Source organism: Macrosteles quadrilineatus, unplaced genomic scaffold (genome assembly GCF_028750875.1).
Source record: "Macrosteles quadrilineatus isolate MER2022 unplaced genomic scaffold, UCM_ALF_1.0 Scaffold_3__2_contigs__length_128488019, whole genome shotgun sequence".
NCBI classification, from domain to species: domain Eukaryota; kingdom Metazoa; phylum Arthropoda; class Insecta; order Hemiptera; family Cicadellidae; genus Macrosteles; species Macrosteles quadrilineatus.
This window is the reverse complement of record NW_026542596.1, coordinates 777,698-792,966: the sequence shown is the minus strand read 5'-3', so window position 1 is coordinate 792,966 and position 15,269 is coordinate 777,698. Positions and strand designations below refer to the sequence as shown.

The 15,269-nt window shown below is 38.2% G+C and overlaps 1 protein-coding gene across 1 annotated transcript in view; it reads left to right on the top strand.

Annotated features, from left to right (window-relative positions):
- LOC128989706 (zwei Ig domain protein zig-8-like) overlaps nt 1-15,269 on the top strand; it is a 56,174-nt gene that overhangs the window by 24,189 nt on the left and 16,716 nt on the right. Inside the window, exon 2 of the mRNA XM_054411710.1 lies at nt 10,228-10,364. Within this exon, the coding sequence (XP_054267685.1) occupies nt 10,228-10,364 (137 nt within the window). The remainder of the gene's footprint in view (nt 1-10,227; nt 10,365-15,269) is intronic.

Below are 15,269 nucleotides of genomic sequence, written 5' to 3'. Positions count from 1 at the left end.
GTAATTAAATTGCCAAAAGAAGTTATTCTTGTAAAATCTTTGTAAAATCCACGGTTTTGAACCATTATGAAGGGAAAAATTATAACTGGAAATAACAAAATGGAAGCTATGTAAGTAACTAATGACTTCCGTACAATTTAAATATGATATTTAGATATGATTCCTACCCAGGAACAATGCCCTAAAATATTGGTAGGGAGTTCTGAAACACCCTGTATATACAATCAACTCACTATGAACTACCATTAAACTACAATCTAATCTGTTGTTAAATAGCCAATCTAACAACGGAACAGTCTGCTGAAGAATTTCAATGAACTGCCTATGACCATAAGATTTATAGTTAAGGCAATGACCAATCAGTCATCTGCAAAGATATAAACAGCTGACTAGTAAAGAACAGTCAGCTGTAAAGCTAAAATTAGCTGACCACGACCAAACAGTCAGCTGTGGACATCTGCCCAGCTGGCTCATCGCCATATACATTCTGGTACTCGCCCATCGTAGCGTACTCATGATTAGATGTGTAAACATTGTCAAAAACGTCAAAACACACCATTAATGTAACGTATACTCATAGTTTTATAAAACTTTCTTAAATATTCTCTTTGTTGTTTTCTGAGTGTAATGCAAAAATAGTGTAGCCTATCTAATTGTAATAATTTGTATGAATTTTGAAACTATACAATGCTACACATTGATGGGAATATCAAAAAATCTATATATTTTTCCTTACAAAAGGCAAACTAGATATCAATTATTAGTTTACTGTCATTTTAATTGTTACAAATTAAGTATAGGAACTTGTAAGTTATAAATATAAAAACAATCTTAGTAAAAATGTTGACAATATCCAATAGTCATTAGTTGAATAGAAATGAATTGTTACCCCCCTTATTACGGTGTGAGTAAGCAGTTTATTTAAAAAAAGTATTTTAGTGAACAAAAATGTTACTATTTGTTGACATGTTTGTCGATCTAAAAAGCTGTTGTGTAATACATTATCTTTTACCGGAAATTGTGTAAGTGCAAACCTCAATGGACCAATCTTTGAAATTCGAGATAAACTTTAAAATTAGTCTAAAATATTCTATATTCATATTTAGTCGATTAAACTTCAAATATTTTATTAAGTACGATTTAAACAACCACGTAATTAGGATTTTGAGTAACATCATTGTAGCGTCAAGACTAATATAGCCTATCAAATTTCACGTTCATTTAGAATTGGATTTCCGCGTAAACTTACTCTGGATGAGAAAATTAAATCTCCTGCAAACATAAAACAAATAAAAAATGCGAAGACTATACATTGTTTTCCATAATTAGTTTTTCCGTTTTCTGTGGTATTAAATACATGTATTCATGTGATATACATGTTTGGTAACTGGGTAGTCGTCACACGGGTTTGTTATACTGAAACTCTTTACACAACATCTTTACGATTCGTCTAATTATGCTTTCATGGGGTTTATTATGCATCAAGTTTTTATTATTTAATAACTAAGTTCATTTTCATAAATCGAGTTTAATATCCAGACTAGTCAAAAGCAATGGCGGTAGTTCGATGGCTCTCAAAGCTGTCACCTCGATAATTGCATGTCTCGATGAAATTGCGCCTCTCTATGAACCCTTTGAGCCAACCTCGTTATACTAAAAGGTTCAAGCGAAGCAACTTCTCGCTTGATTAAAACTCATTTTATTATTGGTTTGATCGAATCTGAAAGACTAGAGACTTCCTGAAACGGACTTATCTAGTTTTATATTAACTACTACAAGGTGACAGAAGAGAATTCCAACTCATCCGTCACACACTTATTCTTCAAGTTTTCTCCTTTTTGTAACCTAATGGTGTTTGTACATCTAATCTTATTAGATTTCACAAGTATAATCGCTTTCAACTGTCACAATCATACGTACCATAAAGTCGGTTGGTCAAAATCCGCGGCGTGCCCAAAACTCTACTTTTCCCAATTACCATTCTATAACTTATTGAAACTTATTTATGGGTAATAAAAAAAAAAATACACTATTTAGAAAATATTTTTGAACACATGCTATATAAATTTGGAGAGAACAGGCAAAATAGTAGAATAATTACTGCAACATTTAAGCTGTTGGAGAAGTTTTGTTGGTTAGGTTAGGTTAGATGAAACTGTTCTAACCTAACCCAACCAAACTTCTTCAACAGCTTAAAATTAGTTTTTTGAGTAATTGAACTAAAATTAATCGTTATCTCATTGTTGCGACAAAGTCAACAGTTCATTTCTACGTTCCGCTGCTGGCGAAGCTACAGCGAACGTCATCTCTCCCAAACAGATAAGACCGTAAAATGTGCGGTCGTTAATACCTGGAAATGATTCCATTCTACTAAACAAAGTACCTTTAATGTTCATTTTATTAACAAGTTTTGGAGTTGTGGGCACGAAACGGATTTTGACGAGTCGGTTGATTTCTTGATAAGCTTCGTCGCGGTGGCGCAGGGCCAGGTCAGGTTGGGCGTTCGTCACTTCTGTACCATTGTTTGACGGAGATCATCCGTTTGGTCGTATTTAAAACAGAAATAGTCCTAGTTCCATCGGTGACCGAGTGACTAGCTTTTCACATGCTAATGGTTACATCGTTGTTTATAATCATGATTGAAACACGTTAATTTAAAGTTACGATTACGTAAAGTTAAATAAACCTAACTAAGCTAACCTAAAATAAACTAACCTAAATAACCTAAAATAAACTAACCTAACTTACCTAAAATAAACTATTCATTTGTTTTTTCTTTTAACGAATCTGGGTCTTAGTAAATAGATTTTTCGTTTTTAATTAATTACATACGCTGCTGGTTTTGACTCCCTAGGGAGTAGCCTAAAACACCTCCCGCCGGATCAGCAGTTTCACCGAACCGGAGAAGTGTGGCCTCCCTCATGCCTTCCTGTGTAACTCAACTTGCTCCAGCGCCGAAGGATCCGGCGTCCGGCGGTTTCGCCGGAGGTTGAGGGTCAGAACACACTTGTTCCGGCGAAAACTATTTTGCCGGAGCCGACGACAATAAACAGAGTGCAATGAACTCTGAATCAGTTTTATCTTAGACTAAGTACAGTTTTGGTACAGTTTAGTCTTAGAAATGGTGCTGTCAAGACCTCAAAAGTTGGCCGTGCTGTGTTTGATTCACCACAGAAGGAAGAGAAAACACCACCGAACTGTTAGGGTGCATCCTACGTATTCTGGAGAACAGCCAGCTACATGGAGCTTTTTACACTCTATTTTTACAGTTGAGAAATGAAGAAAATAAGTTCTTTAATTATTTTCAAATGTCTGTCCCCTCATTCGACGAGCTACTTATAGTGAAGCCCATGGGGTGTAGCCCAAGGGATATATAATAACAGGAATAGACCTTTATGTTAAACAGGTATATAAGCTACCTTCATCTAAAATTTTATTTCAATCGGTTCAGTGGTTCTTGCGTTATTAGGTAACAGACAGACACACACACAAACACACACCATCTCATTTTTATATAATATTAGTATAGATTCATTACCAAAACTACGCTCAAGGTCAAACAAATGTACTAAACTTATTGCTAACTTACGAAACTAAAGCTTAACAAGTATACTCTACAGCACCAAAGGATTATTATTCATCTATTTAAACTAATACTATCGTTAGGTATTTAAAAAAATGCAAAATAGCGGATATCTGGTTAACGAAGCGATTTTGGAAAAAAATTTATTCTTGACTTTCTCTTTATTTTGACCCAAGGAATCACTAGGTAAAATATGTCCCCACCTTATTTGAACACCCTGTAGAAGGGACAAAGTTGTTTGTTAAAAGTACAAAGTTCGTTTGTTTGAAATGTCAAGAGTGTCCTGTTGAGAAGAAAAAAACATAAAGTGGAGTTTTTATGACATCATCAAGTTTTTGGAGATCTATCAGATCTAGAACAACACTTAGAACAACAACACATTCAACAATTAATTGCTTCAATAAACGTTTCACAAAATTCTTCATCACACTCAGGCATTCTAAATACAATTAAATTCAACTATCAACACCATTCACTTGTGATCTCAAAGCAGACTGGCTGCAAGTTCTTTCCTTGACACTTGCTGCCAGTACTTACCCAGTGTATAGGAAAACATATGACAAGTGACGTAATGGACAGTACTTGCAGCCAGCAACTTGCCGTCTCTACTGTCCTCGTCTATACGTTGCTTATAACATTTAAAGAAACGGCAAATGTATCAAAGCTTTCAACGGAATGGCTAATAGTAGTAGCAGTTATGAAACATTGTGGGAAGAAAGTAAATAAACCTTTGGATGAAGTCCATGTGGCCACGGTCTAGTTAGCAGGCTGGTATTACAGGTTAAAATAACTTGGCAACCTATCCACTATGTTTGTACACTAAACATTTAGGGAACAAGGTGCATGGTTCATGTATTGATAAACCTTCATACATACCAGAAAATATTGGTTATACTTGCGCGTAAATTTTTATACCATTTAAAAAATTCAAAGGTTAATCATATATAACTGTTATTTGACTCATATAATGTATCTCCAGGGTCTACTTGTAGCTGTCCATGCGATCGTGAAATTGCTCTATATGTAGGAAAATGTTTCTGTATCATTAACAATATTAAACTGAACAAAATTGATTGCTCAATTCCGGGATTTCGGCAGCATAATCTTTCAATAATATGCTTATTTTCGTTTTAATAAAGAACTAAGTTTCCATAGAGACAATGATTTTCTTTATTAAAAACTATCAAACAGTCAAGAGTAAAAAAAAATTAACAAGCCTCCTTGTTTGAGAGTAAACTAGTACGCCATGGGTCTCATTCGTCCGGTGTGGGTGAGAGGGTGTAGGGATCGCTGTAAGCTGGATATTTGGACAAGTATCCAAGAGGCCACCTCCGCCGTCTCTATAGGTGCCGGGGTGTTAGTTCCATGAGTACTTGGTCCTTCCCACAGATTCCCTCCTCCTGCACCTCCCGACATCCGTGTGTTTGGGGCTTGTGGAGGATGGGGTTTCACGGGGGGAAAGGGTGAAAATCATACACAGGCAGTACCGGAAAAATGGAAAAGCCCAACAAGTAAAGATTGGACCCTCGAGAGTGTTCAAGTCAGCCTTGGATCATCTGCCGCAAAGCCAATAGGATTTGGAATAGTGCAAGAGAACATCACAAGCTCTCGAAATGATGGGATAAAATTCTAATTATGACTGAGGGTAACTGAAAGCGGTGGTGGAATTGTACCCTCCTGGAATTGTACGCCCTGGAATTGTACGCCCCGCAGGTTAGGGACATCAGGATGACGTCTCATTTTCTCGATCAAATTGGCGTGTACGGGGTGGAATTGTACCACCCTCATAAAACTTTGATATTGTTATGCAGGAGTGGTTCGATTAAATCCACTGGCATCTAAAAACTGTACGGACCGGAATTGTACCCCCTGGAATTGTACCCCCCCAGTTATAACTCATGTTTATTTGGCCAGTGTATGGTGTGGAATTGTACACCCCGTCAGTCTAGCCCTTCCACTAGGACCGGAATTGTATCCCCCTGGAATTGTACCCCCTGATGACCGCAGAAGAAAATATACGGCTCGGAATTGTACCCCCTGGAATCCAACCCCCCCCCCCCCATTTGACTCAGGAGCTTGTCTATTCTGATTACCAAGTAAAATCAAAACAATATTTATGTTGGAAATTAGAGGTGAATCACCCGAAAGTGAACTGACCCAAGTTACCCGACACTTATGAATTGCTTGTTGTGATAGGATATTCTAAGACACTGAAAATTAAGGGCATTCCGAGTAACGTAAATCAATTGTTTTGGCAATAGTACGGTGTATTTTTATCAAATTAATATGTTCATGAAAAATTACCTAGAAATGGGTATAGGAATTTATAGAGTATGGTTCCATCGCTCTAAAGACGGTGACACACGATCAATCTTTTCCCCGATCAAAACCCCGAACAAAGTAGGGAGAAGGAAGGATGGAGCTCGAAGGGAGTATGTTCGATAGTGTGTCAGGGGTCCGTACACCGATCCAGACGGCGAACCAGCTATCAGGCCGAGCAGGGAGACGAGCGCTCTGTAGCCGATTTTTGGTGAAAGATCTAAGAAAAGGACGGTCCGTTGGGTCCGATGTACGGAGTGATGTACTGTAGAGTGTCACGGTATATTTTTGCCCCGTTCGCCGTTGCGAGTGCCGCACCGAGCGGCTGCCTGCGCTACCTTAATTAATTATGACAAATAAACTCTTTAATTGGTCAAATAAATAAAATTTGGGTAATATTTTGCCATTATATATTACGGGCATTTATGTTGTAATTTTGAGGTTTGTTTTGGTCAAGGTTGAAAATGTATTTTACAAGTTGAAACCGTTAATTAGTACAATGACTATTTTCTGTACAGGATTAAAAATCCAAAATATGTCACTGTAGAAGGGGTTCGCTACTATTTAATTTCATAATACCAATTAAGATAATTGAAAGACGTTTCAATATGTTACTTACAGTGGGAGGGTTACAATTCCAGCCCGTAAACAAGCCAAGCTAGCTGTCAAAGAGTGGGTTACAATTCGGGGGAGGGGGGGGGGGTACAATTCTACCCCGTACACATTTAGCTATCTGATGGGGGTAAAATTCCACTCCGTACGTAAATATTTTGATTTTGGCAGGGGGTACAATTCCAGGGGGTACAATTCCGGGGGGGTACAATTCCGGGCCGTACATCTACAGCTTTTTTTTTAATATCTATTATAAGTATCCGGTTCACTGATCAATTGTCCACATTAAATAGATAAAATTTCGTTCAAATCAAAGTGTACGGGGTGGAATTGTACCCCCTAGGCGTGACGTCAAAATGACGTGAACGATGGCCGGGGGGTACAATTCCAGGGGGGTAGAAGTCTGGCGACTCCTAACGGTTTGTAATGTTAAATAGAAATAGAGTACGTAAGTAAGTAAGTAAGTAAGTAATGTTATAAGTATAGATACATCATATTGAACCGTTTTCAATAGAAACAGTAAAAATGTCAATGTGATAACGTTAGCTTTCATTACATTTTAAAATCCTTTTTATTTTACATTGTCACAAATCAATTCGAATATTACAGGTACACTTTGTAACAAGTTTTTGTTTTTTCATCTAATATATAAAATTCTCGTGTCACAGTGTTTGTCTGCAAACTCCTCCGGAACGACTTCACCGATCGTTATGAAATTTGGTGTGTAAATTCTGTAGGTATGCGAATCGGACGTAAACTATTTCCCGTTTCGAAATTCTTAAAAGGGCTCCGCCCCAGTGGCTCTGGAGTTTCCCATGTTAACCTTATGAGAAATGGAATTAATGAATCTTAACAGCTGTTTCAATTAAACAAGTTGGTTCTGTTCTATGATGTTCAATAGCATTAAAGTTACAAGGATTACCAACAGGGTGCAGCACTATTATTTCTTTTACATTTATGACAACAGCTAATTTGCAACCAAAAGGTGAGTGAGCGTAGCGAACGAACTTCAACTTGGAGGCGAGTTAGCGTAGCGAACGAGCTAACCTGAAGGCAAGTGAGCGCAGCGAACGAGCTCCAACCTAAAGGTGAGTGAGCGAAGCGAACGAGCTCCAACCCAAAGGTGAGTGAGCGTAGCGAACGAACTTCAACCTGGAGGCGAGTTAGCGTAGCGAACGAGCTAACCTGAAGGCAAGTGAGCGCAGCGAACGAGCTCCAACCTAAAGGTGAGTGAGCGTAGCGAACGAGCTCCAACCCAAAGGTGAGTGAGCGTAGCGAACGAACTTCAACCAGGACGTGATTGAGCGATGCGATCGAGATCATCTTGAAAATTAAACGTAACGGTACTTTCATTCCATCGGTCTGTCTTAGGGGGAACCTATAACTTAGGCGATACGAAGTTCGCCGGGTCAGCTAGTTTTATAATAATATTTGATATAGAAAATATTTAACATTCTATAATCATGGGTGGGTAAAACTAGAAGTTTTATAGCAGACTAGCAGCTATGCCCGTGCCTTGCAACGGGGTCAGTATGCAAAAGAGACAATGTTGGTTCTTTGAAAATGCCTTAAAAATGGTTTCACTCCTACAATTTAATTTAGAAAAGAAACTGAACTGCATTAATTAGCTTCATAATAGTAGGTTTTTGTTAACTCAAACAGTAAACATCTGAGCTTATTTAGGCTACATAAAGAAACCAATAATAGATTATGAGGTATAATAAAAAAACATGTTGAATGGTTTGTATTGTAAACTGAAAGCTATAACAATAGTTCTATATTCTATAACCCTGTCTGAAGTGTAATTTTCTAACATAATTTAGTGAAATCATAATCAGGCAAATGAAAATTCGATTAGTCTGCAGGTTTGCTTCGGCAGGGTTTTACATTACTGGTTACAAAAAAATATATCTAAAAAATAATTTTCATAAAAATCACGATAAAAGCCTAGGTTGATACGGCAATGATTATAGAATCTTAAAATTTCCTGTATTCATAACTAATTTCTTTTACAATGAATAATTCCCGTAAAATATTATTTCAGCATTTCACAAATATAATAACAGACTCAGTATGGATCATAAATATAAATAAATGAAGTAACTGAAGGAATCATATACTAATGAAATGGCAACATATGGTTTGACAGCTCCTTTAAGTAATGTTAAATAATGTTTACATTAGGGCTAGTGACATCATTATTTTATATTTATGATCCATACCCTTTCTGTTCTAATATTCGAGCGGTATTTATATGTTTGAACCAGCTATGCTTGACAGTTCTGCTTGTTTACATTTAAGCATTGTGGGGTTATTCTTTGTTGCCATAGAGGCCAATCAATATTAACTCTCACCTCAGAACTTTGAAAGCCCACGGGGTAGATTCCTTGGTCAATATCAAAGTGGGAATAGTTATATATGTTTCTTTAGAGCTATAGCTTCATTTTTTCCAATTTAAACCCAGTCGGTTCAGTAGTTTTTGAGTTTATCTCATACAAACACACAGACAGGCAGACAGACACCACCTCTTTTTTATAATGGTATCGATTAAGGCTTTCATATTTGAAAAATCATATCCTGTTGCAAAGCATGAGGAAAATCTCTTAGTAAAGTGTAAAATACCCAGGATTAATACAAACCATTTCTCAGCTGGGAGTGGAGTGTGTGTTCATGGAGTGTTGCAGCTGTTTGCTGTGCTCAACAAGTCTTGCCAACATTAAGACTATTTACAAGAGGCTTATACCCGAGAGAGGCTGTCTCATTGTATTTGTTAGTTTGCGTAAGTGATATTAGGTTTTATCTTCAATCTTGGTGTTTACGTGGTGCTTTAAAACTTTAGCGGAGACACTTCTGTAAACCACAGAAGAATATTCTGGTAAAGAAAAGGTGGATTTAATATCCTACAAAAATACAAACTAATGTATGACACTATGTAATGTTTTACCTACCACGATAGTCAAAGCCACCACACAAACTTTAGTTATCAATATAAATAGTCAAATATTTTGTACACGTTTTTATTTTTTGTAGAGTTATAATAATCAGTTTAACGGTATAGAATGTTTGCGTTTTCACCTGACCATTTCGTAAATTATGTATGACTGGATGGTTAGAAATAGTTTATTCCCTACCCATAATCAATATGCCTTGTCTCATGGGTTGTATATCAACAGATTCCAATGTTCTTAAGTGCGTATTGTTATTTTTTTCACAGAAAGTGTTTACAATCATTTCAATTTTGTATCACAAAAGATGGTTGTAAAGTATAACTAGGTGTGCAATGCAGTTGTCTGCTTGCAATATTGAGCGGAGCGAGCATATTAATCCAATACTTTTCTCAAGTCAATGCTACATCTGTTACTCGTAAATGAGATACATACTTGCGGTATCCAATGCCAATGTTATATTTGGTTAAGATAAATGGACTGTCTATTTATAGTTTCCAAAGTCAAATATAAGTTTAATTCACGTAAATGAATTGTCTACATACAGGAACAAAATTTAAGACATATAAATGATAACATAACCTCTTTCAGAAGTTATGAGAAGTGATTTTTAGGAATAAAAACACTGTCATAGGCAAAGTAGTGTACGCAACTCACTTAAATAGAGTTAAGGACACGAGTAGAAAATGTAAGGTACAAGCCTTCTATAATAGTGTACAGTTGCTAATCAAGATATACTTGATGGATGGTGATGTATGATTGTTGCAGGTCATCCCGGGATTGACGGCCCATCGCCTCGGTCGCCTCCTCCGCCGTTCTTTGAGCAGACATCCTCCAGTGTGATGGTGCAACCAGGACAGACCGTCCAGATACCCTGTAGAGTCAGACACCTGGGCGACAAAATTGTGAGTTACATTGTATGTTTAATGAAGTATCACTGTATATATTTGTGTGATGGTGCAACCAGGACAGACCGTCCAGATACCCTGTAGAGTCAGACACCTGGGCGACAAAATTGTGAGTTACATTGTATGTTTAATATAGTGTGACTCTATATATCTGTGTGATGGTACAACCAGGACAGACCGTCCAGATACCCTGTAGAGTCAGACACCTAGGCGACAAAATTGTGAGTTACATTGTATGTTTAATGAAGTATCACTGTATATATTTGTGTGATGGTGCAACCAGGACAGACCGTCCAGATACCCTGTAGAGTCAGACACCTGGGCGACAAAATTGTGAGTTACATTGTATGTTTAATGAAGTATCACTGTATATATTTGTGTGATGGTACAACCAGGACAGACCGTCCAGATACCCTGTAGAGTCAGACACCTGGGCGACAAAATTGTGAGTTACATTGTATGTTTAATGAAGTATCACTGTATATATTTGTGTGATGGTGCAACCAGGACAGACCGTCCAGATACCCTGTAGAATCAGACACCTGAGCGACAAAATTGTGAGTTACATTGTATGTTTAATATAGTGTGACTCTATATATCTGTGTGATGGTACAACCAGGACAGACCGTCCAGATACCCTGTAGAGTCAGACACCTAGGCGACAAAATTGTGATTTACATTGTATGTTTAATGAAGTATCACTGTATATATTTGTGTGATGGTGCAACCAGGACAGACCGTCCAGATACCCTGTAGAGTCAGACACCTAGGCGACAAGATTGTGAGTTAAATTGTATGTTTAATATAGTGTGACTCTATATATCTGTGTGATGGTACAACCAGGACAGACCCTCCAGATACCCTGTAGAGTCAGACACCTGGGCGACAAGATTGTGAGGTAAATTGTATGTTTAATATAGTGTGACTCTATATATCTGTGTGATGGTACAACCAGGACAAACCGTCCAGATACCCTGTAGAGTCAGACACCTAGGCGACAAGATTGTGAGTTACATTGTATGTTTAATGAAGTATCACTGTATATATTTGTGTGATGGTGCAACCAGGACAGACCTTCCAGATACCCTGTAGAGTCAGACACCTGGGCGACAAAATTGTGAGTTACATTGTATGTTTAATATAGTGTGACTCTATATATCTGTGTGATGGTACAACCAGGACAGACCATCCAGATACCCTGTAGAGTCAGACACCTGGGCGAAAAGATTGTGAGTTACATTGTATGTTTAATATAGTGTAACTCTATATATCTGTGTGATGGTACAACCAGGACAGACCTTCCAGATACCCTGTAGAGTCAGACACCTGGGCGACAAAATTGTGAGTTACATTGTATGTTTAATATAGTGTGACTCTATATATCTGTGTGATGGTACAACCAGGACAGACCGTCCAGATACCCTGTAGAGTCAGACACCTGGGCGACAAAATTGTGAGTTACATTGTATGTTTAATGAAGTATCACTGTATATATTTGTGTGATGGTGCAACCAGGACAGACCGTCCAGATACCCTGTAGAGTCAGACACCTGGGCGACAAAATTGTGAGTTACATTGTATGTTTAATATAGTGTGACTCTATATATCTGTGTGATGGTACAACCAGGACAGACCGTCCAGATACCCTGTAGAGTCAGACACCTAGGCGACAAAATTGTGAGTTACATTGTATGTTTAATGAAGTATCACTGTATATATTTGTGTGATGGTGCAACCAGGACAGACCGTCCAGATACCCTGTAGAGTCAGACACCTGGGCGACAAAATTGTGAGTTACATTGTATGTTTAATGAAGTATCACTGTATATATTTGTGTGATGGTGCAACCAGGACAGACCGTCCAGATACCCTGTAGAGTCAGACACCTAGGCGACAAGATTGTGAGTTAAATTGTATGTTTAATATAGTGTGACTCTATATATCTGTGTGATGGTACAACCAGGACAGACCCTCCAGATACCCTGTAGAGTCAGACACCTGGGCGACAAGATTGTGAGGTAAATTGTTTGTTTAATATAGTGTGACTCTATATATCTGTGTGATGGTACAACCAGGACAAACCGTCCAGATACCCTGTAGAGTCAGACACCTAGGCGACAAGATTGTGAGTTACATTGTATGTTTAATGAAGTATCACTGTATATATTTGTGTGATGGTGCAACCAGGACAGACCTTCCAGATACCCTGTAGAGTCAGACACCTGGGCGACAAAATTGTGAGTTACATTGTATGTTTAATATAGTGTGACTCTATATATCTGTGTGATGGTACAACCAGGACAGACCTTCCAGATACCCTGTAGAGTCAGACACCTGGTCGACAAGATTGTTAGTTACATTGTATGTTTAATATAGTGTAACTCTATATATCTGTGTGATGGTACAACCAGGACAGACCTTCCAGATACCCTGTAGAGTCAGACACCTGGGCGACAAAATTGTGAGTTACATTGTATGTTTAATATAGTGTGACTCTATATATCTGTGTGATGGTACAACCAGGACAGACCGTCCAGATACCCTGTAGAGTCAGACACCTGGGCGACAAGATTGTTAGTTACATTGTATGTTTAATATAGTGTAACTCTATATATCTGTGTGATGGTACAACCAGGACAGACCTTCCAGATACCCTGTAGAGTCAGACACCTGGGCGACAAAATTGTGAGTTACATTGTATGTTTAATATAGTGTGACTCTATATATCTGTGTGATGGTACAACCAGGACAGACCGTCCAGATACCCTGTAGAGTCAGACACCTGGGCGACAAAATTGTGAGTTACATTGTATGTTTAATGAAGTATCACTGTATATATTTGTGTGATGGTGCAACCAGGACAGACCGTCCAGATACCCTGTAGAGTCAGACACCTAGGCGACAAGATTAAGAGTTAAATTGTATGTTTAATATAGTGTGACTCTATATATATGTGTGATGGTACAACCAGGACAGACCCTCCAGATACCCTGTAGAGTCAGACACCTGGGCGACAAAATTGTGAGTTACATTGTATGTTTAATGAAGTATCACTGTATATATTTGTGTGATGGTACAACCAGGACAGACCGTCCAGATACCCTGTAGAGTCAGACACCTGGGCGACAAGATTGTGAGTTACATTGTATGTTTAATATAGTGTGACTCTATATATTTGTGTGATGGTACAACCAGGACAGACCTTCCAGATACCCTGTAGAGTCAGACACCTGGTCGACAAGATTGTGAGTTACATTGTATGTTTAATATAGTGTGACTCTATATATCTGTGTGATGGTACAACCAGGACAGACCTTCCAGATACCCTGTAGAGTCAGACACCTGGTTGACAAGATTCTGAGTTACATTGTATGTTTAATATAGTGTGACTCTATATATCTGTGTGATGGTACAACCAGGACAGACCGTCCAGATACCCTGTAGAGTCAGACACCTGGTCGACAAGATTGTGAGTTACATTGTATGTTTAATGAAGTATCACTGTATATATTTGTGTGATGGTACAACCAGGACAGACCGTCCAGATACCCTGTAGAGTCAGACACCTGGGCGACAAAATTGTGAGTTACATTGTATGTTTAATGAAGTATCACTGTATATATTTGTGTGATTGTACAACCAGGACAGACCCTCCAGATACCCTGTAGAGTCAGACACCTGGTCGACAAGATTGTGAGTTACATTGTATGTTTAATGAAGTATCACTGTATATATTTGTGTGATTGTACAACCAGGACAGACCGTCCAGATACCCTGTAGAGTCAGACACCTGGTCGACAAGATTGTGAGTTACAATGTATGTTTAATGAAGTATCACTGTATATATTTGTGTGATGGTACAACCAGGACAGACCCTCCAGATACCCTGTAGAGTCAGACACCTGGGCGACAAAATTGTGAGTTACATTGTATGTTTAATGAAGTATCACTGTATATATTTGTGTGATGGTACAACCAGGACAGACCGTCCAGATACCCTGTAGAGTCAGACACCTGGGCGACAAAATTGTGAGTTACATTGTATGTTTAATGAAGTATCACTGTATATATTTGTGTGATTGTACAACCAGGACAGACCGTCCAGATACCCTGTAGAGTCAGACACCTGGACGACAAGATTGTGAGTTACATTGTATGTTTAATATAGTGTGACTCTATATATCTGTGTGATGGTACAACCAGGACAGACCGTCCAGATACCCTGTAGAGTCAGACACCTGGGCGACAAGATTGTGAGTTACATTGTATGTTTAATATAGTGTGACTCTATATATTTGTGTGATGGTACAACCAGGACAGACCCTCCAGATACCCTGTAGAGTCAGACACCTGGACGACAAAATTGTGAGTTACATTGTATGTTTAATGAAGTATCACTGTATATATTTGTGTGATGGTACAACCAGGACAGACCCTCCAGATACCCTGTAGAGTCAGACACCTGGGCGACAAAATTGTGAGTTACATTGTATGTTTAATGAAGTATCACTGTATATATTTGTGTGATGGTACAACCAGGACAGACCGTCCAGATACCCTGTAGAGTCAGACACCTGGACGACAAGATTGTGAGTTACATTGTATGTTTAATATAGTGTGACTCTATATATTTGTGTGATGGTACAACCAGGACAGACCGTCCAGATACCCTGTAGAGTCAGACACCTGGACGACAAGATTGTGAGTTACATTGTATGTTTAATATAGTGTGACTCCATATATTTGTGTGATGGTACAACCAGACATTTGTACAACATTGACAAGATTGCGAGTTACATTGTATACTTTATATAATAATAAAAAACCTTTTGAGATTGAGGAGCAAATCTTTAATTTTTTAATCGATCCCATCCTTTCACAACGGATTCAGAAACGCAATAT